Source organism: Podarcis muralis, chromosome 14, assembly GCF_964188315.1.
Source record: "Podarcis muralis chromosome 14, rPodMur119.hap1.1, whole genome shotgun sequence".
Lineage (NCBI taxonomy): Eukaryota > Metazoa > Chordata > Lepidosauria > Squamata > Lacertidae > Podarcis > Podarcis muralis.
Window position 1 is genome coordinate 27,120,243 of NC_135668.1, and position 26,433 is coordinate 27,146,675.

Sequence of the window (26,433 nt, forward strand, 5' to 3'; positions counted from 1 at the left end):
TCCAGCATGGCTTACGCAGCTTCCAGCTGGCTGCAGGACACTCCTGCAGCCAATAGGAAGCCACACCTTGGTTTTCGAACAGTTCCAGGAGTTGAACGGACTCCTGGAACGCATTCTGTTCGAGAACCAAGGTACAACTGTATAAAGCAGGGGTCAGCAAACTTTTTCAGGAGGGGGCCGGTCCACTGTCCCTCAGACCTTGTGGGGGGCCGGACTATATTTTTTGGGGGGGGAGGAAATGAATGAATTCCTATGCCCCACAAATAACCCAGAGATGCATTTTAAATAAAAGCACACATTCTACTCATGGAAAAACACGCAGATTCCCGGACTTTCCGCAGGCCGGATTTGGAAGGCGATTGGGCCAGATCCGGCCCCCAGGCCTTAGTTTGCCTACCCATGGTATAAAGTTTTGGGTAAGCACACTTACTCTAGAGTGTGTGAACCACCCTTAAAAGAGAAAAAAACCCTCTGGACTGCCAAGTAGCACAGATGTTGACTTTCTTTATTTACATTTAAAAGTATTCATTTGCTGTACAGCGTCGTCTCCTTGTATGGCACCGGGTTGACTTTTTTAAAAAAATAAGGAGAAATAAAACGAAGCAAGGCCGAGGACGTGTCGACTGATCTGTGTGGGAAGCAGGCACCAACAACATGACGCCCCTTTCCGAGGCGTTTGGTTAAGCAGCTGTATTTGTCTGTGCTGAGAGTTCCTGGAAGGGTGGGCGGGAGGGAGGGGGGTGTCATCAGTGCTCTGCCTTCAGCACGGCCATGTGTGAACCCAGATTCTCCTGGAGATAATACAGGAGGTGCAGTTCATAGTGTTCTCCAGACTCAGGGACCCTGATGCTGTGCCTCTCTTGTGGATAGATCTAAAGAAAGGGGGGAAAGGAGTCAAGTTTCCTTCTTTCTTGAGGTATTCACATAATCTGCTGCTTCAGATGTCTTGTAAGGCCTTTATCTTTTTGCCCAGGCTTTCTTTGGCCCTGCCTTCGCTGTCTGAATTCTTATTTTTAATATGCTTTTATACTACTGCTTTGCTGGTTTTAAGTTCTATCACTGCATTATTGTTGCAGTGATATTTTTGCTTTTGTGTCGTGCGTTGCTAGGTATCTTTCTGAATGTTTTTGGCCTACAACTCCCATGATCCCTAGCTAGCAGGACCAGTGGTCAGGGATGATGGGAATTGTAGTCTCAAAAAACATCTGGAGGGCCGAGTCTGAGGAAGCCTGGTTAAGAGGTTTACAAATGCTTCTCTAAATGCCCCCCTTTATCACATATACAGCACAACACGACAACGGCTAATAATAATAATAATAATAATAATAATAATAATAATAATAATAATAATTTATTATACTCTGTCCATCTGGCTGGGTTTCCCCAGCCACTCTGGGTGGCTTCCAACGAAATATTAAAATATAGTAGTCCATCAAACAATAAAAGCTTCCCTAAACAGGGCTGCCTTCAGATGTCTTCTAAATCCCCCCACAAAAGCATCTGACCCACTCAGCCCACCCGTCCCCCTGCAAACAAAACATACTGCAACCAACCAAACACAACCAACCAAGCTCTGGACCCTCCATTCTCTTGCAGTGCCAATAAAAATAAATATATATGTATAAATAAAGGACCTACCCATGTGATGCTGACACAAAACCCCTACAAACACTATGCAACAGAACGAAATATCATTTTTGCCCCCCACAACCGATCTCACTCTCCCTCTCTCCTTCTTCCCCCAAACGCACAATGTCTTTAACAATCGTGTTTCATACCAAATGTAAACAAACTGTGACAAAGACTCAACGAATTGAAAGTGGAGACGCTCTACGTACTTTCTCTTGTTGATTTGTTGGTTTTATTACACAAGAAAATCTTTAATAAAAACTTTAAAAGGAAAAAAAAAAGCTTTTATAGAGGAAGAAGCAGGAATCCTCAAACTTTGCCGGGGGGCACATTTGGAAATTGCCCTTGGCACCTCAAAGCAACCATTTCAAGAGAAGAAAAACTAGAAACGCTTGCAATTAGCACTGGTAAAAAAAAATTAACTACTAAACTAAATATAGCCAAGGGAATTAAACCAAAAGACACATTTTGGGTGAATTGGCATCCTTTTCTTACATACAGTGCTAAAGAGGAAAATCCTTTTCCACGATATTCCTTTTTTTGTTTTGTTACTGTGATTGCATGTGGTAACTGGAACTACCACACCACTAAAAACAAAACAACTTAAGAGATCTAAGCACTGATGTAATGTAACCTCACGTATTCAGAAAGTCCGGAAGGGTAAGCTTTGTTCTAACGCTATGGTTGCTGTTTTGTAATTTAAGAAAATAAAGTTTTTGTTTTTATTTTTTTGCAATGCTCAGAACCATAACAAAACAAGCAAAACACCTACACACCCCGCAAAAAGCCCAATAAAGCACAGACAACAACAAGAAGTAGGCACCCCCCAACCAACCTCAACTGTTTTGATAAAAAAAATTAAAAACTAGAAGGGACAGGAGCGGTTGGTGGGCAGCAGAAACGATGGTTAAGAGCAGGGGTCAGCAAACTTTTTCAGCAGGGGGCCGTTCCACTGTCCCTCAGACCTTGAGGGGGGCCAGACTGTATTTTTTTTTGGGGGGGGGGAAATGATGCAAGAGCACCATGAGCCCCGGTGGCTGCTACCTGTGTCTTGTGAGCAGCAGGGGCTGGTGGAGGGACGATGAGCGGCGTGTGAAAGGGCTCCAGAGAGGGGCTGCTTAAAATGGCAGCTGCTCAAGTGCTGCTGCTGGCACCAACAAAGCCCAGCCCCCTTCCTCCTCTAGGCAGGGCGGGGAGAAGCCAGGAGGGAGGGAGGGAGGAGCCGCCACTGCCATGGAGGGAAAGGGAAAGAACACACACGCTGGCGATCCAAATGGCGATTCCCAGGCCGTCCGCGGGCCGGATCCAGAAGGCAATTGGGCCTGATCCGGCCCGTGGGCCTTAGTTTGCCTACCCATGGTTAAGAGGTTCGGAGAAGGCCAGGATATGAAACCTTTGTGGATATGAAGCTTATCCTAGCTTGTTCCGAAGGCACTAACCACGGTTTCTCAGTTGGGACAAAACGGTAAACTATAGTTAATGGAAGACTCCCTGGTTTGTTTGCTATACTGTGAAGAGAAAAGCAAAGGAGATGTGTATGTGACCAAAAGGCATGTTCGTATCTGGCTGGGGCTGATGGGAGTTGTAGTCCAAAATGGGTGGGAGGGCACCAGGTTGGTGAAGGCTGCCCTAGAGCATCTTACCTGTAGATCGTAAGGCTTCGCAGCCCGGACCAGAAAACTAAGCAAGATGCTGGTATGTGCAAAATGAACATTTTCATCGAGGAATCCATGCAACAATAACAACCGGTTGGGTCTGAAAGGACGAGGGGAGAAACAGTAAGCAAAGCTTCAGATCGTTTGAATTAGAATTTCTTCGAATTCTGGTATCGTCTGAAGATACCTATGTAGCTAATACCAGAAGGGGAGCGTGAAATAACAGACCCCCAGGGTTGGAATTTCCCCCACTGCTTTATTTTCCCCACAGCCCATTTTCATTGTTCAGAAATAGAGAGAGACTCATAAAATCAATTAGTAACAAAATGCAAAACACAAGTCATACTGGGCAACTGAAACCTGGATCTGAAAATCAGAGTGGCAATTCTTTTTTCAGCTGACTATCCCTAGGAAGTGACACAGAAAGATCTTTAGGCCTGCTAAATGAGTTATGTTAACTTTTTCCAGTGCTTTTTCATTCAACCCTCCAGTTAAAATCTAAATAATGGAAGGGAAGCTTTAAGCTGACATGTTTGGGATTCCTTTTTTAAAAAATAAAGTATTTTTTGTTAGACTTTATAAAGAGAAATACAAAACAATCTCAAATATCCTTTTTGTCCAACATTATTCTAAGTAAAATAAAAACATAACAAAAAAAGAGATAAGAAGAAAAGATAGAAAAGAACTTTCAAGAGGAAATAGTAAACATGCAGTTCAGAGATTAAATAACTTCCCATTCTTAGTCTGTCCACTATACATAAACAATAATCACTTCATCCATGTTTAGGATTCCAACAAAATAATTTCGAAACAAAGTTTTGAATTAGCTAGGTCATCTAAACCATGCGAATATCACAATCCTATCAATGACTGCTTATAAGTCGTATTAAGTTCAATGGAACTTACTCCCAGGGAAACACATATAGGAGGGTTGGGGAACTTGTGACCTTCCAGTTGCTGCACCCCAACTCCCAATGGCTCCTGCAGCCAGCATGACCAATGGTCAGGGATGTTGGTGAACTGCAACAACTATAGGACCACAGAGCAGCCACCCCCAGCCCAGAAGATCACAGCTGAAACGCACTTAAACTGATTTCCCCCTTTGTAATAAAACGATTTAACTACTTTCGGATATTGGGCTAACGGTTCCCATATCTACAGAATATGCCTGTTCTAGTTTATTTATATACCACTTTTTGCCGCAAATGCCAAGAATAATTTATGGGGTAAACGTCTGTGAAGCAAATCAAATCAAAAGTAAATCAAAACAACTGTGTGAAATCAGATCTCTCATTGATTTAGGACAGCAGAAATGTGTTCTAAGTTTTCAGGGAAAACCCACATCGCTGATCCCAAGGCTCCAAAACAATACAGTGGTACCTTGGTTACATACGCTTCAGGTTACACACTCCGCTAACCCAGAAATAGTGCTTCAGGTTAAGAACTTTGCTTCAGAATAAGAACAGAAATCGGGCTCTGGTGGCGCGGCAGCAGCAGGAGGCCCCATTAGTTAAAGTGGTGCTTCAGGTTAAGAACAGTTTCAGGTTAAGAACGGACCTCCGGAACGAATTACGTACTTAACCCGAGGTACCACTGTACACTTCCTCCAGCCTCCCATCTCTCCATTCACTGTCCCGGAAGATTTAAACACAGAATTTAAACCCCAGGCCAATAAGAAAAGGTGGGAACGGATGGCAGAATACCAGCCTAAGTCGGAAGAAGCAGACGGTGTATGTGTCTGTATGGAGGAGCTGACAGGGCCACTCTAGGACAGAAGACACAATCTTCCCTCTCAAGCCCTGTTAACAACTCCTGTGGCTGATCTACAGCCAGCCACTAGGGTGGTATGTCTAATTAATGCACTTAATTAGCACTGGGGCTAATTGCGTAATTTGAGGCAGGGGGGAGGTCCGCCTGCAATTTCTTGAGGCTAAAGTTAATACTTTAATGACAACAAGGCTAGAAAAGCAGATTACTCGTAATGGGCCGTGATTATGTAAATGCCCATTCAAGTTTATTAAGTGGTTCTTTACTACCACACAACCGTTTAAGCATTTAATTAGGCAAGAAACAGCAGCGTTAGGTCGGAATTTAGCACAGTTGGGGGTGAGGGGGGGCAGGAACACACTTACTCTGAAGGAAACTTATCCGCTTGCATAGCCACGGAGCCGAGGTAATAGCCCTGTTCGTTATTATCTGGGTGACCCATGTAGCGCTCGGTGTACCCTGTATCGTAGAAGAGCCACAGGGTGACTGGGGCACCAGCAATGGCGACCTATGGAGAAGACGGTTAGTGTTGTGTTATTCTCATTAATGCATTTATTTCATAAAATGTACATATATAACATTGGATTGTTGGGGGGGGGGAGGGAATATGAAAGCAGTCTGCAAAAAGAATGAAACAATGAAATTATCAGTAAAAAGAAAAAGTTCAAAACCCCAATGCTAGCTTTTGTGCAACATGACTTTTTCTTTTTTTAATATAATTTTTAATTTTTCTGTTTTACAATTTCAAACAGACATTTTACATCCTTAAGATATCAATGACTTCCCTTCTTCTCTTTCCATAGTTCATTTGATATATCTTATATCCCTGCATATTTTACAAAAACTATGCCAATCGGTTTACACTGTTGAATTTATCTTAATGCTGCCAGCGTTTTCAGCCGTACACAATTATTTTCCATATTTTCCATAAATGGTTTCCAATCTTCTCTAAACTTTATGTTCTTCTTGTTCTCTTATTCTACAGGTAAGTCTGCGAGTTGTGCATATTCTGTCAACTTAAGTTGCCAATCTTCTTTGGTTGGCAACTCACTCGTTTTCCATTTTGGGGCTCACAAAACACGGGCTGCAGTTGCTGCATACATAAATAACCTTTTCCGTAATGTGACCTTCCTCCCTTGACATATAGCTTATGTCTCCCTTCCACAATTGATGCCACTGATGGCAGCTGTCTGTGTGTGAATTTGTGACCACACGGAAATCAAATTGACTTTTATCAGAAAAAATAAACTCTGGATATGACTTGACTCTTTAAAAAGAGGGGAAGGAGGTGCCACCACTCTGAAGGCCCTATTGCAGGGGTCAGCAAACTTTTTCAGCAGGGGGCTGGTCCACTGTCCCTCAGACCTTGTGGGGGCCAGACTATCTTTGGGGGGGGGGGGATGAATGAATTCCTATGCCCCACAAATAACCCAGGGATGCATTTTAAATAAAAGCACACATTCTACTCATGTGAAAACACCAGGCAGGCCCCACAAATAACCCAGAGATGCATTTTAAATAAAAGGACACATTCTACTCATGGAAAAACACGCAGATTCCCGGACTTTCCGCAGGTCGGATTTAGAAGGCGATTGGGCCGGATCTGGCCCCTGGGCCTTAGTTTGCGACATTGTACAGAATGGACTAGCTAATGAGATGGTATCTGTTGGAGCCGATGGGCTGGGTATATAAAAGACCACCTTTCAAGTTATCCAGTTCCAAGTTTTATGCAACTTTATATAGTGGTACCAGTACCTTTTGGTCACCATGGGCAGAGATGACCAGCTTTTTAATTTTATGAGGCAGGCACTTGTCTTCTCCTGACTGGGGGCTGAAAGTGAATTTTTCCATACAAACTTGACCCCTTCCAAATGGGATTCTTTGGGGGAAGGACCATAGGTCAAGAAGGGTTGATCACCTGCAGAGGGTCCCAGGTTCAACCCCTGGCAGCATCTGCAGGTAGGGCTGGGAAAGATTCCCTGCATGAAACCCTGGAGAGCTGCTGCCAGTCAGTGTTGACAATACTGAACTAGATGGGCCAACGGGTCTGGCTCAGCATAAAGCATCTTCTTATGTGTTATATTTACAGATGGTACAATCAATCCTAACAAGACTTGAACTGTCAAATGAACAGGGCATCTTGCAAAAGCTGGAAATGGAAACACACAACACAAACACAAACACACACACAGACAGACACACAGCCGGCTGTCTTGTTGTACATTATCCTACCTTGAAGATCTCTGGCTTCTGCAACAAGGCCATAAGCGAGAGGTATCCCCCGTAAGACCAGCCATGAATGCCAACCCGGTCCAAGTCGATGAATTCGTATCGGGAAGCCAAGTACTGCAAACCTTCCACTTGGTCACTTATTTCAATTTGTCCCTGTTGGAAGAAACCAGCCCCCACCCCCAAAAAATAATATTAGGCTTGGAAAAATAATGGCAACATGGACAATGGGGAGGGGGAAGTGTCATCATGCACAGGGAAGGGTTAACCTTACACTCCCTAGCTGTTTCCCCCCCCCCAAAAAAAAATCAGAATTAGGCTTGGGGGGGGGAAGCCTTCTATGACCTCCAACGCAATGCTTTTTCTGAACCTAAATACAGTGGTACCTCGCAAGACGAATGCCTCGCAAGACAAAAAACTCGCTAGACGAAAGGGTTTTTTGTTTTTTGAGCTGCTTCGCAAGACGATTTTCCCTATGGGCTTGCTTCGCAAGACGGAAACGTCTTGCAAGTTTGTTTCCTTTTTCTTAACACCGTTAATACAGTTGCGACTTGACTTCGAGGAGCAACTCATAGAACGCGGTGTGGTAGCCTTTTTTGAGGTTTTTAAAGACTTTGGTGATTTTTGAAGCTTTTCCGAAACTTTCCCGACACTGTGCTTCGCAAGACGAAAAATATCGCAAGACGACAAAACTCGCGGAACGAATTAATTTCGTCTTGCAAGGCACCACTGTACAACTGGGAAAGGAGGGATGAGGCCTCTGAGGCAGAATTCTATGAGATTATCTCATCTCTTAATAAAAACGCAAGGTCGCAGCACTTAGACCTGAGTCAGGACTTCTGTACCCACTGAGCAACTTACCATCTTATATTTAAAGGCACCTTCGAACTTCAGACCGCGGTGGCAGGATCCCCTGTTGTCAATCACCACCACAACATAACCAAGGGACGCTAGGGTGTTCAGGCGGAAGTATTTGACCCCTTTAAACCGGTTGTTCACAAGTTGCACCTGGAAGGAAGCGCAGATTAAACGTCTACATTGCACACACGGGGGCTGATTAAAAACAGCATTTTTTTATTAACAGCTTCCAGGAACAATGTTATCAACTGACCTGGGGGCCCCCGTATATGAAGAGTACTGTGGGGTACTTCTTCCCGAGCTGTAGGTTGTGGGGCTTGTAGATCATCCCATAAAGCAAAAACCCTGAGGAGCTCTCGAAAGAGAAGATCTCGGGCGGAACGTAATCTGGGAGAGGCCCTGCAAGGATGCAAGCACAGGTGTCGTTTGCGTTCGGCATGGCAGAGCGGAGTTGGCCATTGTATCCCAACGCTGAACATCCACAGGTTCCCAAACCCTTCAGTCCAACCCATCTCAATAACCACAAGCCTCAATTTAAAGCAAGATGTATTTAGCAACAGCTTCAGATGGGTGTGTGGGTGTCCCTACTGGCATCCAGGATGTCACAAGTACTAGCCAATAGGTGCCTTCAGATGTTTTCTAAATGTCAGGTAGTTGTTTATCTCTTTGACATCTGATGGGAGGGCGTTCCACAGGGCGGGCGCCACTACCGAGAAGGCCCTCTGCCTGGTTCCCTGTAGCTTTGCTTCTCGCAGTGAGGGAACCGCCAGAAGGCCCTCGGCATTGGACCTGTACACCCCTGCATAAAATCAGATTCTGACTGCACAACCACAATCCTTACACCAGGAAAGGGGGAACCCCAGTCACATGGGCCAGAAGTGGCCCTCCGAGCCTCATAGCCCTCAGGAGCCTCCCTGGTCCACCCTCCTCTCTCCAGAAAACCAGTCCGGCATGGCACCCTCCTCAAATGCTTTTGCCTGGCCTGGAATGTGGAGGGGTGTGTGTGTGTGTGGGGGGGGAGAAACCTCTGACTCTGGCTTGGCCTACCAGACAGAGGCCATAGTTGCATCTGTTGCTCTGCATACCAGGGCCCTGTGGCCCGCTAAAGGCTGCCCATGAGGGAATATGGCCGTTGGGATGGAAAAGGTTCCCCATCTCCACCTCACGGAGTCCCACCAGTTTTCAACTGGCTTCCTCACATGAGGAAGCACTGCAAAATTCCTTCAGGGTGCTTTGTAAGAATTGGTTCACACGTGAAACGAACCGACAAATAAAGGAAGAGTTGTCACAGAGGATGCATGAGGGCAAGGATGAAACAAGGCTCAGGGACAGATGCCCTTTCACCTTCTTAAAAGCCTGGCGCCATATCTGAAATACCTGCAGAATCTAAAATGGTAGCCCAGAATTCCTTGGACCTGTTGGAAATGTCATCTTCGAGGCCGGTCAGCTTGTAGAGAGAGACCTCGTGCGGGTTCCTCTGGTTGCTGAATTTACAAATCACCATGTCGCAGTTCTAGAGGGCAGGAGGAGAAAGAAGTGACCACCTCTGAAAACCAGCTTGGGCCTACCAAGCAATTTCCCTCAAGGTTTATGCTGCCATCACACAGCGGTTTATACCATTTCCCTGTTAGTTTCCATTTTATATTTGAGCTTCCACCCAACGTAAAAGCCATCTCTGGAAATGTTGTGGAAACTCTTAGACGTTTAGTGCTCATGCCTGTGTTAATTGGTTCCAGAAATAATCAGTTTGCAAACCAATTAACCCATAAAATTGCAGGAGTAAAGTGATGAAATTCGGGGTTCTGCATCAGCGCACAGTTCCTTCCTGCTATCTTCATGTGGGAACTCAGCACAGAACAAAACCACAGCGAAGGAGGTGTAATACCTGACTGACGCAGCAGGCGTAGGAGAAACCAGCTTCTGTCAGCCGCTTGATCTCCCCGGGGTTCTCGTAGTTAACAACATACAAGTGATGTTCCAAGGGGGAATCCTTTGTACCTTCAAAATATACCAGTTTTTTAGCTTCATCCACCCGGATCTGATAAAAAAACAAACACACACACACAAAAAACACAGAAGTGACCCAAGTTTGTACCATCAACAATTCCCAGGTTGGATTTAGTACTAAGTTCATTTCAACTGCCTATGTGGAAAGCTAATTTAAAACCCAGGTATGCCTAAAGGAAGAATTTACATCCCACTGCAACCTCCTGGCTCAGGAAAAAAGCTCTCGGGTGAATCTTGATGCTGGCCAGAGAATGAAGCGGTAGGACAGACTATACCACTCACTGCAGGGCACATACCACTTCCGACTGCAAATCCCTGCAAACTGAGAACTAGCACATCAGGAACAAGGGTTCTATCTCAGCACAAAATATGCCAACTATGTTCGATTTCAACTAGCAGGGAGCATTCTGTTTTTGTGGGAAATTAGCTGACTTCCCTCCCTTTCTATGTCTTGTTTGCTCCCACCCCCAGAAAGATCCCTTTGGACACCAATGCCCCTACTCAGGGGAGGAGTGGGAATTCCAAGAGCTGCAATGCCTGTTTTCCCTCCATTAAAAGGTAAACGGACCCCTGACCATTAGGTCCAGTCGTGACCGACTCTGGGGTTGCAGCGCTCATCTTGCGTTATTGGCCGAGGGAGACGGCGTACAGCTTCCGGGACATGTGGCCAGCATGACTAAGCTGCTTCTGGTGAACCAGAGTTGCGCACGGAAACGCCGTTTACCTTCCCGCTGGAGTGGTACCTACTTATCTACTTGCACTTTGACGTGCTTTCGAACTGCTAGGTTGGCAGGAGCAGGGACCGAGCAACGGGAGCTCACCCCGTCGCGGGGATTAGAACCACTGACCTTCTGATCGGCAAGTCCTAGGCTCTGTGGTTTAACCCACAGCGCCACCCACATCCCCCCTAACCCATGTTTCAGCTCATGCTTTTGGGGGGTGGGAAGAGGTCAAGCACATACTTAAAATTCCCGAACGCATTTGCCAGATTAAAAATAAAATAAAATTGAAGGGTCTTACGTTGGACCCGTGTCGGCCAAGAACTTCCCATTCCCCACTGGTAATTGGCACCTCTTCTTTGATGGGACACAGGAAATCACCTGCAAAAACCAAGATCAAAATTATCAGAATGTCTGTGCGGTGGCAGGGGCTGATGGGAGCTGTAGTCCAACAGCAGGCAAAGGCTGCTTATGGGGCTGCTACAAGACCCACACACTTCTGAGGGCGGCGGAACAACCCAAGGGGCACCCTCTGCTGATCTTGACATGCAAGAAGGCTGGTAAGGAATCACAGAATTGCAGAGTTGGCAGGGACTCCAAGGTTCCTCTAGTCCAACTCCCTGCAAGGGAAATCTGGGCTTTACAAGCCAAAGTTTGGATCCTTGCCTGCCCAGCACAAGGCAAGCCAGTCAGTTTCGGCTGTCAAGTTCTCCAGTCTAGATTACAGAGAGAAAATGCAAATTGTTGCTTCGTTTGCACACTGTATTCCACAAACGTTGGGTACCGGTCTAGACAAAGCAAAGCACCCGCACTTTCCATATCTTTCCTCTTGGGCTACTGAGATTCCTTACAACACTTCAAACTCATCTTCAGAATCATAAGGACTCGCAGCTTACTTTACTTTAAAGTGGGGCGCAAGCTGACTTGCAGAAGTGCAGGATGCTTACAGCCCTAATCCAAGCCTAATGGGCCACTGCAATGCTGGGATGCCAACCTGAAAGAAATCTCTATTATTCTATTTCATTTGAACTTAGGAGTAAAAATGGCCAAAGCTAGTTACTTGGAGCAGGGAGTCCTCCACTCGAGCGCTTGTACCGGCTCTCCTTTAAAACGGTTGTGATTCTGTACAGGTGGCGGAATCCTGTTTTGCACTCGGAGGCAAAGATGAACTCTATCTCATCCTCATTGGTTTGGGGGAAAACGTGGAAGATATCGTGGACCTGTTGGAACACAGGAGGGTTGGAAGTTGAACTGAAGGATGGAGATTGGGCCCATTCACATGCAACTGTAAACTGAGGTTTAATATTATGCAGACAAGCCTAGTCAATGCAGAGCAAAGCGTCTGCCTCCCACACCCCTTTCTTTCTTCTTCCAGCACAGTCATGGCAGAGTCTTTTTTCACTTTTAAGGAACGCCAGCTTTGTCTGTTTTATGTTTGAATTAGGAATCTTGGTTTACTAATAAATAAATAAATAAATAAATAAATTTTTATTTATACCCCGCCCTTCCCAGTTCAAAAAAACGGGCTCAGGATGACTAACAACAAATTTAAAACACTTAATTGATGCAACAAAAAACAGACTAAAATACAGTATAAAATGTGAATAACAACAAATTCAGAATTCAAATATCAAGTTAGGGGGGAAATCCATCCAATAAACATTACATGATCACCAGGGCTAGCTGGCTAAATTAGTCCTATTTGGGCCAACGAGGAGACCAGGGGAGAATTAGCTTAACACAAGATCTGTTTAGTTAAGGTTTGGAGGTGGCTTGCTGTGAAACTTTTCCATTTGTTTCAAACCAGGATCCCTAGTACAAGCAATTAAAGCTAAGCTGGGATTCTTTAAAACTGAAACTAAGCTCTGTCAAAGTCTTCCTCCTGGACACAAAGCGTTAAGGCTTGCCAGCGCAGTGCAATGGAGCACAGTTTGGTGTTACCTGAAAATATGGTCACTAGCAAAATCAGCCTACCCTGAACAACTCAGTCCTTCTCTCTCCATCACCTTTGAGGTGCCTTCCTTCCAAAATTCCCCTGCCTGTCCAGTCATTTCTTACCGATGACACAATCAGCACCTACCATCCCCTGGAGCCTGTGTGAGCTATTTCCTGTAGGGCAGGCAAACTGACAACCCACTTTCATTTAGAAGCTGCAATATTTGTCGAGATTCTGTAGCTGACACTTTCCCTCCATGCAGTTATAACGTTGTCAATAAACTATGACATCACACTAGGGCGTGGCTGAAGAACCTCAGACCCAGGAACTGAACGTGGCCCTTCAGGCCTCTCTATCTGGCCCTGAGGACTTCCTGTAGGATCCGCCCCTTCACTAGGCCACACCCCTCATCAACCCTGCTTGTATCTGCCTTGAATGTGTCCTTGGACTGTGGCAATGCTTCTTGCTTGCCTGGATAGAAAATCACGGGATTAAGCGGGGCATAGGCGAAGCCTCTGACGTGGGTGTGGCCTGAACTTAAGTCTGTTGCACAAAGGCAAGAGCCACGCCTGTTGCTCCGCCCACTATTGCCTCTTGCTCCACCCACCACTAGCATGCGGCCCCCAGACTGTTGCCCAGGTGGCTGAATGAGGCCCTTGGCCTGAAAAGTCTCCCCGCTCCTGGTCTAGGGGCTGCTAGCAGGACTTCGCTCAAAGGGATAACATTCTTACATTTATCCAGATGTCTGTTGTTTCCTCGTAAACAATCAGCGGCGTGACAGAGTCGGGCACTGCGTCGATCAGCTTCTGCCTCTCCATGGCGTCCTCTTCCACAGGGATAAATAAAGCAGGGGGAAGGAGCACAATTTGAAGCCGCGTTTGAGAGCGATCAAGCAAGATGGCCCAAGCACTGTGGACGGAAGGGGGAGAGCTTCGGAACATGGCAAGAGCTACGGCTGAGCACTGCAGTCGAAACCCCAGGTCCCACAACCCCAGCTGGAGAGATCCGAACCCAAGTCCCTGTGGATGCCAGTGGGGCTTCCTTCCACGTTTCCGAGCACAGTTCCAAGTGTTGGTGCTAAGCTTTAAAGCCCTAAACGGCCTCAGCCCAGTATACCTGAAGGAGCGTTTCCATCTCCATCATTCAGCCCAGACACTGAGGTCCAGCTCCGAGGGCCTTCTGGTGGTTCCCTCACTGCGAGAAGCCAAGTTACAGGGAACCAGACAGAGGGCCTTCTCGGTACTGGAATGCCCTCCCATCAGATGTCCAGAAAATAAAGAACTACACAACTTTTAGAAGACATCTGTATCAGGAAGATTTTAATGTGTGATGTTTTATCGCTTTTTTATTATTATCACTAATATTCTGTTGGGAGCCACCCAGAATGGCTGGGGAAACCCAGTCAGATGGGCGGGGTATAATCATCATTATCCAAGGAAGAGATTTGGACATTGAGCTCAACAAAAAACAGCTATGGACTATGCAAGGGCCATTTGGAACAACTGAAGAAGGCTGATTTCATATCATATCAATCACAGATACGTTGTATTATAAATGTTATTGTTATTTATCTTGCAATGCCCCTCAATCGGGTCTCAAAAGCAAGACAGCAAACTGCTTAGAAGCATGTTAATGGAAAGGGATCAAAGCATCGCAAGAGGTGTTGAAATTTTGAGAGGTTGGATAGTTACAATGGAGTGGTCTCAGGGTGCACATTTTTATTTAATATTATTACTATTTATTATTATTATTATCATCTTCATCATCAAATAATGTATTTAAAAATTATTATTATTATTAAAATAAAAAAGTTTAAAAAGCGTATCCTGGCACTAAGCCGTATGTACTGTAATAAAAAATAACATTTATTTATTTCATAGAATCATAGGATTGTAGAGTTGGAAGGGACCCCGAGGGTCATCTAGTCCAACCCCCTGCAATGCAGGAATCACAACTAAAGCATCCATGATAGGTGGCCATCCAACCTCTGCTTAAGAACCTCCAAGGGTTTATTATATCTATTGACCACCTTCTTTCCTCCAAGGAGCTCAAGGTGGCAGACATGGTTCTCCACTCCCCATTTTATCTTCATAACAACCCTGCAAGGTAGGTTAAGCTGAGAGAAAATAACTGGCCCAAGGTCAAGCCCAGTGAGCTTCATGGCCAAGCGGGGATTCGAACCCTGGGATCCCAGGCCCTGGGCTGATCCTCTAACCATTACGCCACACCCAATAATAACAAAGCCCTCCAACACCAGGAGTTTGCCTCCTGCTCAGAACAGTCCAGTTCCAGCCAAGAGCTGCTGGAGAAATGCAGGAAACCATACAAACACGCACTATTTCCCCTCTCGGGTCCATCCAGCTCGAGTGATATACTCCACGCCTTCAAACAAGATCTCGAAGGGCTGGACGAGTTCCTTGTCAACCACATCGGAAATCTGCCAAGAGAGGTGAGGGTGAGGGAAGTACCGTTCAGAAGTCTGCATTTGCACTGGGACTGCTTTTAAGAGGTCTTAAATAAAAAATTTTAAATTGTTTTCTCCATTGTTGTTTGCTACCCTCCGGGCTCCTCTGGGAGGATGGGTGGCATTCGCATTTAATACATAAAATAAAAATATAAGCTAGTAATTTCACAAATTACTGTGATTATAATTCATTAATGAATGGTTTGCACAGTAGTGGACTTGTTTCAGTTACTATGCATCTTAATTACATTAACCCTAAAATAAAAGGTAAAGGTAAAGGACCCCTGGATGGTTAAGTCCAGTCAAAGGCCACTGTGGGGTTGCAATGCTCATCTCGCTTTCAGGCTGATGGAGCTGGCGTTTGTCCACAGACAGCTGGGACCGAGCAACGGGAGCTCCCCCCGTTGTGGGGATTCGAACTGCCGACCTTCTGATCGGCAAGCCCAAGAGGCTCAGTGGTTTAGACCACAACGCCACCCGTGTCCCCACAATACATAGGCATTAATCCTACCAATTCACATTTTTCACTCTATAAGACACACTTTCTCCCTCCAAAAAAGTAAGGGGAAATGTGTGTGCGTTTGCCCCCTCCTCAATTAGTCCCAACAATAACCCTGGGAGACAGGATGGGCTGAGAGGCAGTGTTTGGCTCAAGGTCACCCAGTCTCCTTCATGGCTGAGTGAAAATTTGAACCCTAGTTTCCCCCAGCTCCTTAGTCCGACACTCTAACCAGAACACCACACTAATTTAAAAGATTTTTAAATGGCTATAATGCAAACCATGTGAAATGTACCTCCCGTTTTGCAGTGCAAGAATCCAAACCTTTGCCCCACCCCCACCGCCGTTTGGGCATGTGGCCCCCAGAGGATTTGAAACAAGGCAATGTGGCCCTCAGAACGGGAAAGGCTAGCCACCCTTGTCTGAAGGGGTGCCTCATGTTTCTAGCCCCGTTGGCTTTCCAGCAGTTTACCGATTTGCCAGCAGGCTAGACAAGTCACCAAACTGATTCAAATGAGGCGAAACAGAGCATCAGACTTACTCTGCCGTCAGCGTCGATGGTTATTTCAGACAGCTTGAAAGTTACTTTGGGGTTAGCGGTACCTAAAAAAGAAAAGACAGCAGTCAATGGTCACTAAGGAATGGCAGAATTATAGAATTATTTCAGGGCAGTGTCCTAAAAATTGGCATTTTCTGCTGTTGCCCCTACACATGGAAATGGCTTTTCAATTATTTGCTTCCGACAGCTTGTAAAGATGTATCTTTTTGCACAAGCTTTCCTTATTCTATAAGGTTGGATCCTGTACCACTGATAATTTTGTATGGCTCCCCCCCCCCCCCGGGTTTTACTATATTGTTTGAGAGTTTCATGTTGATCTGACCACTCAGAGCGTTTTAAAATTATGAAGTGGTTTGGAAATACTTTTTAAGTGAAATAGTAATACAGGGGTGAACCCAATGCTAGTCCTACTCAGAGTAGGCCTGTTGAAATTAACGGACGTTGCTAACACAGACCCATAAACGTGAGTGGGTCTAGCACTTTGTTGGATATACTGTAACCCAAAGCAAACAAATTTCACAGTGAAATGGAAAGGAACTGCTGGTGGCTTTCACTAGGATTAAACCGCCCCCATTTGAGCCATAGCACAATCTATCTCACCGGTTTTGGGGTACCGAAAGGAATCTGTCCTCCTTGTCTCCAACATGGGGGATGTGACATGAATTATCTCCACCTCCGACTCGTCATTCTCTTCATACAGAATTCTAAGGATTTTGCCTCCACCTACAGCTACCAGAAAGATGGATGCAAAATGAATTTCAATTGGAACAAATGCAAGGTTCTGCATTGGCAGGTATAACCAGCTGCACAAATATAAGATGTGAGATATCTGGCATGTGAAAAGGATCTAGGGGTCTTAGTAGACCAGGAGTCAACAGTGTGATGCAGCAGTGTAAAAAGTTAATGCTAATCTGCATACTTACTCATCTCTGAATCGGGACACCACCAGTAGCCGGAGTATCTGTCAAACTCTTCCTGTAGCACAAAGGTAGCAACCCCAGCAGACTTGGGGTCCTCTTCAATGTTGGCAAATTCTATGCAGGCAATGCCAAGAAACATTATTTTTCAGAGAGAAGAATGCCCATGGAAAGCTTAAAGCATGCATTGTGACTCATAAAATGTCCATTATTGTAGCTGAAATGGCAAGGACTCCATCCCACAGGGAATGGAGAACCTCTCTGGCTCTCTGGACCAGGCCCTTAAGAGGGTCAGCTTTGGGGGCCAGATATGACGAGTGGACAGGGCACCTACCTATCAAAATTCCGTGGATAACTTTGCAAGTCTCCACCATCCTGCTTTAAACTTATAATGTTGGAGGTTTAAAAGGGAACTGCAGAGGCTCAAACAGGAGCATGAGGAGTTGTCTTAACATTCTTTGCAAAAGCACTCTTTGAAACAGCCGACCTCCTTCTCCTTTAAGCACCTTACTGACAGAGTGGGTTGACAGACAAGCCCTCCACCAACTGCCTGACTGCACCAATATTTAAAAGAACAGGAGTGGCTGCTTCAAAGAGTGCTTTGGCAAAGGGCTTGCGCTTTGCCAAAGCACTCTTTGAAGCAACTCTGCTTCTCTTATAAGAGAGTGAGATGGTGGCAGCCAAATTTTATTTGTCTACCACTGGATTAAAACACATCAATATCTGCATGCATGGACTGGCTTGCCTAAATAAACATGTTTCAAGCAGACGCTGAAAGGAGTTCAGCAAAGGCACCTTCCTGAAGTCAACAAGCAGGGAATTCCAAAGTGTAGGTGCCACTACACTAAAAGATCCATTTCTTACAACTGCAGAATTAGTATTATGTGGCACCTGTAACAGTGCCGGTTCTGCAAACTGAAGTGGGCACAATCTCTACAGACCCCATGCCAGAGACTGATGGCCCTCCTACTCTGTTGGGGCATCCTTGCCCATGAGAAATGTGTCACCTACTCGGCTCACATGTAACTCCCAAGCCACTTTTGCCTCCTCGCACTGCCCCACTCGTGCTGCCCTCGACATTCTTCTGCATTTGTCCCATGCTAAAAACAACCATACCTTTGTGTACAAATGTCAGCCTCCGTTCTTCTTTGGTTGCTAGATTGGAGATCCAGATGTCATTGCTATGGATAAAAGCAATCCAGTTTGGATCTGCTGGGCAGAGCTTGGGATCCATCCGTATGTTTGGACAGCTCGTCTCTACCAAATTGGGCTGCAAGGGTTGTTTCTGCAAAAAAACGACCGTGGGAGAGAAAGACACTGGAAAACAGCCCTTTTGAACTAGTGAACCCTTCCCATGAGGCTCAAGGAATTTTTGCAGAAAGTGTCTGGGATGCCGTAAGAGTCAGCGAGAGTGAATCACCTTACGGACTTTATTAGCTTTGGGAAAATGGAGAGTAAAGGGAGGGGCATCAAATGAATCGGGAGATGTTTCTCACCCTCTCTCTCAATATTATTTGATTATTCATTTATTTCAAATGCGTATAACTCGCCCTTCCTTCACCAAAAGAGGCCATAATAAGAAAACCACACAAATGCAGTCATAAGCAATGCGGCAAACAGCAATTAAAAGCAGCATTTGTTCATTTAGAATAGTGCGTGCTACTTGCAAATAAAGAATATTAGAAGTCAATGGGGTCAACCAATGAAGTAGAGGCACAACCTCTTCTAGGAGTGAATCCCACACCATGCACAGTGTGAAGAAGCCCTTCCTTTTGCCCGTCAAGAATCTTCCGATACTCAGCTTCATTGGATGGTCCAGAGCTCCAGTGCTATGAGAGAGGAGACTGAAGGAAAACTCTTCCAGAAGATCTCAGTTGGTGGGAAGGATCAGCACCACATGGCTAATTGTCCCCCATGTTACAGAGGCCCAATTGGCCTCCACTAGGAGTCAGGCACCTCTGGTTACACACTGTGGAACACTCTTCCAACAAGAATGTGGCAAGCACCTAAGAGCCTCAGAAGAGCCTGCAGGATCAGGCCAAAGGGAGCCCCTCTAGCCCATTATCCTGTTCTCACATTGGCCAGCCAGGTGCCTTCATGTGAAAACTCCAAGCAGGTAAAGGTAAAGGACCCCAGGACGGTTAAGTCCAGTCAAAGGCGACTATGGAGTTGCGGCGCTCATCTCGCTTTCAGGCCGAGGGAGCCAGCGTTTGTCCACAGACAGCTTTCCGGGTCAAGTGGCCAGCATGACTAAACCGCTTCTGGCACAACAGAACACTGTGACAAGTGCCAAAGTGCACAGAAACGCCGTTTAGCTTCTTGCTGCAGAGGTACCTATTTATCTACTTGCGCTGGTATGCTTTCAAGCTGCTAGGTTGGCAGGAGTTGGGACAGAGCAACGGGAGCTCACCTCAATTGCGCAGACTCGAACTGCCAACCTTCTGATCGGCAAGCGCAGGAAGGCTCAGTGGATTAGACCACAGCGCCACCTGCTCCCACTCTCCAAGCAGGACCTGAGCACAAGAGCACTCTCCCCTGCTGTTTCTAGCAACTGTCACACACACTTTTGATTTTCAGTTGTATCTTAGAGACCTTTTTCAATGTAAAAGGTAAAGGTACCCCTGCCCGTACGGGCCAGTCTTGACAGACTCTGGGGTTGTGCGCCCATCTCACTCAAGAGGCCGGGGGCCAGCGCTGTCCGGAGACACTTCCGGGTCACGTGGCCAGCGTGACAAGCTGCATCTGGCGAGCCAGCGCAGCACACGGAACACCATTTACCTTCCTGCTGGTAAGCGGTCCCTATTTATCTACTTGCACCCGGGGGTGCTTTCGAACTGCTAGGTTGGCAGGCGCTGGGACCGAGCAGCGGGAGCGCACCCCGCCGCGGGGATTCGAACCGCCGACCTTTCGATCAGCAAGCCCTAGGTGCTGAGGCTTTTACCCACAGCGCCACCCGCGTCCCTTTTTCAATGTAGCTAGGCCTATGTAACTGTCTACATTTTTTGATCATTTTGATGACATTTCCCCCCCTTTAGTTTTCATGGTGTTTTGTATTTTATAGCATATTGCATTGTATATTTTATTGTGGGGTTTATGTTTCAGCTATTTTATTTTTTGTTGTCCCCCACCATGCTATACTGTATGAATTGAAAACACACACACATAAATAAATAAAATCACCCCGGAAGTTTGGACGACTAGCAAATAATTGTAACCCGCTTCCAGCACTGAGGTCAGGCTGCACTTTCCCTTTAGCCTCCGCCCTCCAGAGGGCACTGTACCTAAAACCCAGGGCACAGAGCAGTTCACAAAAGTCTAGCTTGCCGTCTTTGATTACCGTGAACCCGTGGGGACCTCCATCTTTCACGTGGTAAATCCCACTTCCGGCTTGGAACAGGAAGGTGCCACTTTCTTGGTGATAATCGTAAGAGGCGATACCAACCGTCCCGATCCGCTTCCTTTCCCGCAGCAGCTCCTCCTCCCGAGAGTACATCCCATAATCGAGGCTGGCCTGACCGGGAGAAAGCAAAAAGGAGAAAACTACAATCCACAGTCTGTGTTTTCTTTTGTTGTTAGGGTGTTTTTTCACTGCCACTGAGGTTTTGTTTTGTTTTGTTTTACATTGTCAAAGAAAATCCAAAGCACGATTCAGCAAAAGTTAATTTATGATTATGGCTGCAATCCTATGCAGAATTATGTGAGGGTAACTCCTGCTGAATTAATTCTAAGCATTTATATATTTGTATTGTTTACTACATCCTCCCTATCACCACCCAACCCCAGCTGGCATTCCCAAAGCACTTACAAAAAGAGGGGAGGGGGAAATACAAATATTACAAATCGATAAGGTAACCCAGAACCGAATAAAATACTGCACAACCATTAAAGACTTGTGTACTTTTACTTATTTTTTTAAATTTCAGACATGCACAGGAGCAAGATGTCTGTGACACAAAAAGCAGTGGGGCTCAGTTGCAACTTCCTTAAGGTCACAATCCTGTGTTTACTTATGTGGGGTTTAATCCCATGGAATCCAACTAAAGCTGCATTCACACAATAGCTTCTTCCACTTTACCAGTGTTTCTCATTCCATTCATTTCTTCCTTACATTTGAGGCTTCACACACAGTAAACCCCACTTATGAGAAACAAATGGAATATAGTGCATTTTTACCACTCGTTTCCATGTTATTTGATTCCAGAAAAAAATCCAATTGCAGCCCTCTTAACCCAGATAATTGCAAGAGTAAAGTGACAAAAGCTGGGGCGCTACACCAGCATACAGTTCCTTCCTGCCTTTTTAATGGGGGAATCAAGCACGCATGTGCAGGAAGGGTCATTGTCCAATGGCATTTGTTGTTGGGCCCAATGGTATGAAATGTAGCATGACATGCCAGTATTATTGGTCAAAAAACACAGTTCCATAGCACAATAGGCACCGCAATACGAATGGCACATTAGGAAACAAGACAGAAGCACTAGCATTATAATCAGGAAAACAAATGCAGTATTTCCTATGTCTGAGTGTGCCCAAAGTAAAGGGGGAGGGCTTGCTTCTGTATACTCATAGTATGAGGAATGAAGTCCCATTGACTCCAAAGGGGGCTTACATCACAATGATCAGATTCCCCCCCCCCCCCATGTAACTGAAGAGTAGTCAAATGACCTGTTTTAGACACCTACATGGGAGCATTGATTTTTAGAATGCACTACTCATTATTTTCATTCTCGATTTTTTGAAACTGCAATATTGACAGGATGCATTTAGTTTCACTTTAGGGTTTCTACTTTGTATATTTAAAATATATATATTAAGCAGATTAAATATAGATTAAATATGTTGATATTCAGCTAAAGAGCAGACCCACTGAAACCAATGGAAGTCAACAGTGGACATCTCCCATAATAAACAAACACTTGCTGAATTGTGCCCAAAGACCTCTGCCATGCCTTTTTCCTTAAGAAAACCGCAGCAACCAGGCCGAGGCAATCAGTATTAAATGCTTTTTTAGGTAAATGGAAGAAGGAGCTGTCTCAACAAAGGGCGGCTCACCAAATGCATACAAGCAAAATATATTAGAAATGGAAAATGCTTTGAATTTTTAATTGGCAACGAGTGTAGCTAGGCAGGAGGAGAGCTGGAACAAACATTAGAGCTGTTAAGATACCCTTTGCTAATGGGTTTTCGTCTTTGACAGCTGCCAGTCTCTCAAACAGGGCGTGTCATTACCTGGAAGACTGTCCACTGGAAAAGGAGAAAGGGAGGGGATGAAATGTGAAAGATTCAGGCTAGTCACCTACGTGAAAAAGATCCAAGAGTGGCTTCCAGCTGAGCAAAAGAATCGCAGCCTTGTTTATGTTTTTGGGAACTTCAGAATAGAAAAGCGTATTTTCTCTGTTCTCACCGGACATTGCTGAGTATTAAAAAACAAAACACAGTTTGCAATTTATTTATTTTTGCATTAGCAGAATACCAAGCAGATAAGCAAGAGAGAAGCCAAATCCTGTTGGGAGACTTTAAAACCAAAAACTACCATGATTTCTAAAATAAACCCTTTTCGATGCAGTTCTATTTTTATTTTCATGTTCAGTCAGTATTATTTTAACAATTCACTATTCAGCTAATAAAGTTAAGAATAAGTAGCTGATTCGGCTTGTAATCAATTCAATTTTAACAAATCTGCACAAATTTCCCAAAATCTTAAGGAAATAAGAATATAACATGAGCCTTCCTGGCTTAAACTGAGGATGAATCTACTCCAGAATCTTCACATGGCATTATTTCCACCACCCCAATAACTGGTATGTAGAGACAGACAGCCTTGGTTTGAATGAAACACTAAACCATGGCTTACTGCTCTGTGAACCCAACATAGGTCCCCTCTCCTCCTCGCAGGAGGACTTCTGATGAGTTTATTCTCACTTTTAAGGGTTACACATGCCAGCTTTATAACCCATGGTTTAAAGCTGGGTTGCTTGGAAACTAACCATGGTTTGTTGCAAACCAGGATCCCTGGTTCATACACATTGCTTAGCTGAGATTCTTCAAAAGCAACACTAAACACAGCGGAAATCCTCCAGGCTGCATGGGAAGCTGTCAAAACTTACCCAGGTAATAGACCCTGTCTGAGTGGGGGCTCTCTGCATCCGTCCTCTTCACAAAGGTGAAGTCGTGGGGCGCCTTGGCCATCAGGCAGCCGTGGTCCTTCCTGGTGTCATTCAGTAGCTTCTTCAGGTGGCTCCAGGAATACCTCTCCACGTAGTACGGTTCCAGCTTGGCCTTCTCCCCAGGCACCACATTCTCCCTGTGCTCGGCCGTTTCAAAGATTTCGAGCCCTGGCTGCTCAGTCTCCATTGCAGCTGCCATATTGCATGTTGATTCCTGGAAGGGAAAACCCCGTGAAACCTCTTTGAGCTGCAGCAACCTCTCCCCAGCAGACCAGCCATGGACTGGAGAGGTTCTCTGATGTTTCAGGAACGGAGACTTTCCAAGTCTACCTGGAAATGCCGGAGACTGAACCTGAGACCTCACCTCAAAAAAGGGGTATTGCAGAGCTGGAAAAGGTTGGGAACCAAAACGATCAAGGGGGTAGAGAGATCCCCTTAAGTCGCAGCACTTGGGACCTTTAAGTTTCGAGGAAAGGAGAGTTGAAATAAAACATGCGTGGAATGGAGAAAATGGATAGAGAAAAGTTTTTCTCCACCTCTCGTGACTCTGGAATTCATGGCTATCCAATGAAGGTGAATGTTGAAAGATTCAGGACAGATAAAATACAGTGGTACCTCGGGTTAAGTACTTAATTCGTTCTGGAGGTCCGTTCTTAACCTGAAACTGTTCTTAACCTGAAGCACCACTTTAGCTAATGGGGCCTCCTGCTGCCGCCACGCTGCCGGAGCACAATTTCTGTTTTCATCCTGAAGCAAAGTTCTTAACCTGAAGCACTATTTCTGGGTTAGCGGAGTCTGTAACCTGAAGCGTACGTAACCTGAAGCGTATGTAACCCGAGGTACCACTGTAAAGTCCTTGCTCCCACAGGTAAACTATGGAACTTGCTCAGTGATGGCTACCAACTAGGATGGCCTTCAAAGAGGATTGGACAAATTCAGGGAGGAGAAGGCTATCAAAGCCTGCTAGCTATGCTTTGCTTGCATGTTTGGAGGCAGCAATGCTCCTGAATGCCAGTTGCAGGAAACGGCAGGAGGGGAGAGGGCACTTGGGCTCCCGTCCTGCTTGAAGGCTTCCCACAGGCACCTGGTGGGCTCATTGGCCAGCTCCAGCGAGATCCTCTTATGTACTTCTGCAGCTGACTTACAGGGAGTCTTTCCAGCCCTACCTGCAGAGCAGGGCAACTGAGATGATCAAAGGTCTGGAAACTAAGACTTGTGAGGAACAGCTGAGGGAGTTGGGTATGTTTAGCCTGGGAAAGAGAAGATATGATGGCCATCTTCAACTATCTCAAGAGCTGTCACGTGGAAAATGGAGCTAGCTTGCTTTCTCCTGCTCTGGAAAGTAGGACACAAACCAATGGATTCTAATGACAATAAAGGAGATTTCAAACAAAACATCAGGAAGAACTTTCTAACACTAATAGCTGTTAGAGTCAGACAGTGAAACACTCTCTCAGAAGGTGGTGGACTCTCCTTTCTTGGAAGTTTTTAAGCAGAGGATGGATGCATTATCAAGCTGAGATTCCTGCACTGCAGGGGGTTGGACTAGATGACCCTCAGGATCCCTTCTGATTCTATGATCCTGTGATCCTTTGCTCTGCCACTGAGCTACAGCCCTTCCTCAGCCTTGGAATCTGCCTTTTGCTGATGCCCCATCTATATTGAACATTTAAAGCTGCATCACACCACTTTGAATAACCCCAAAGAATTCTGGGAGCTGTAGTTTGTTAAGGGTACCAAGTTTTAGTGAGAGATCCCGTTCCCCCCCAAAGAGCTAAAAATTTCTAGAGTGGTTTGACTGTCAATCATTCTTCCCAGGGAACTGTGGGGGTTGTAGCTCTGGAAGGCAATAGGGGTCATGCCGTGACTCTGTAAAGCTTTAAATATTTTTGTGCACATAGGGCCTGAATGAGACCAAGAGTCCATCTGGTTCCTTTGACATTGTTTACACAACTCTCTGGGGTTATTTCCCAGCCCCACCTGGGGATGCTGGAAATTGAGCCTGGAAACTTCTACATACCAAGCAGATGCTCCACCATCGAGCTACAGCCCTTCCCCTCAAATGAGATTTCAGGTCTCATGTCCTGAACATAAGGAAATAGGGAGCCGCCATGTACCAACCATTGGTCCATCTTGCTCAGCATCAGGGCAGCAGTTCCTCAGGCTTTCTGGATCCCTCCCAACCCCACCTCCAGATGCCCGTGACTGAACCCAGGACCTTCTGCATGCCACGCAGGTGCTCTTGCCACAGAACCACCAGCCCTTCCCCCTAACAAAAACCGACAGATGCCTTATAGCACCACAGATCATTGGTCTGCCTAGCTCAGCGCTGCCTACACTGACTGGCAGCAGGTCTACCGGGTTTCAGGCCGGAAATCTTCCCCCAGCCCTACCTGGAAATGTGGCGGGGTTGAACCTGGGACCTTCTGCATGCCAAGCAGGTGTTCTGCTCCTGAGCTTCCGCCTTTCCCCTGCCGGGAGGTGGGTAGGAAAAACACACGATCACCTCTACTCCTGGGTGGCCAGTGCCCCCGCTGTCCACCCTCTCTCCCCTTTTCTCCGGCCACGGAGGCCAGAGGCGGAGGGGCGTCGCTGCTCTCTGTGGGGGGGGGGGAGAGATATTTCTGCGTACCGGAGGTGGGGGGCGCGCAAATGACCCTGGCCGGCGAGGGGCGCGCGGGGCGCAACCTACTCCAGCCTTGCGCAGGGCGCGGCGCCCTCTCTTGGGGGATCCTGCTGCGTCCGAATGGGGGGTGGGGTGGGGTGTCAGGCCTGCTGCTCTTCCCCGTCTCCCCGGGGTGGGGTGTTGCTTGTGTGTGTTGTGCCGGGGGGGGGGGTCCGTCCTTACTCACTCCCGGGGGCGGCGCGTCCCTGGCCGGTTCCTCCTCGTCTTCCTCCTCCTCCTCCTCCTCTTGCTGCTGCTGTGCTGATGTTGCAGCGGCGCTTCCGCTTCCTCGTCTGCCTCCGGCGGCAGGAGCGGCGCCCCACGCCCTGCCGGAGCCCGCGCGCTCCTCACACCGCCCCCGC

The 26,433-nt window shown here is 46.2% G+C and overlaps 1 protein-coding gene across 3 annotated transcripts; it reads right to left on the reverse strand.

Annotated features, from left to right (window-relative positions):
* Positions 1–484: 484 nt before the first annotated feature.
* Positions 485–26,410, reverse strand: DPP8 (dipeptidyl peptidase 8). Of its 3 annotated transcripts, XM_028705777.2 has the most exons (21): positions 26,259–26,356; positions 25,800–25,877; positions 23,347–23,620; positions 22,540–22,652; positions 20,577–20,750; positions 18,356–18,524; positions 17,246–17,356; positions 16,923–17,051; positions 16,305–16,366; positions 15,137–15,237; positions 13,532–13,709; positions 11,925–12,084; positions 11,166–11,245; positions 10,024–10,176; positions 9,516–9,651; positions 8,392–8,537; positions 8,142–8,288; positions 7,284–7,436; positions 5,417–5,559; positions 3,273–3,384; positions 485–872 (listed from the first exon to the last, which is right to left on the reverse strand). In XM_028705777.2, exons 2-21 carry the CDS (start codon positions 25,836–25,838, stop codon positions 747–749), a joined length of 2,706 nt encoding a protein of 901 aa, XP_028561610.2. In that variant the 5' UTR covers positions 25,839–25,877; positions 26,259–26,356; the 3' UTR covers positions 485–746. The 3 variants fall into 3 exon arrangements, with proteins under 3 accessions (XP_028561610.2, XP_028561611.2, XP_028561612.2); XM_028705778.2 differs by lacking the exon at positions 25,800–25,877 and having other exon boundaries at positions 26,259–26,410; XM_028705779.2 differs by lacking the exon at positions 25,800–25,877 and having other exon boundaries at positions 26,255–26,404.
* Positions 26,411–26,433: the final 23 nt, after the last annotated feature.

What these genes read in the sequence shown, in the direction of transcription:
- DPP8 (XM_028705777.2), bottom strand. Translation starts at nt 25,838, where the DNA reads ATGCAGAAGGTCCCAGGTTCAACCCCGCCACATTTCCAG. An exon ending in CACTCTTGGATCTTTTTCAC is followed by an intron (nt 20,751 to 22,539) that starts GTAGGTGACTAG and finishes TCTCCCGGTCAG; the next exon opens with GCCAGCCTCGATTATGGGAT. An exon ending in TGGAGGACTCCCTGCTCCAA is followed by an intron (nt 11,246 to 11,924) that starts GTAACTAGCTTT and finishes TGGTTTTTGCAG; the next exon opens with GTGATTTCCTGTGTCCCATC.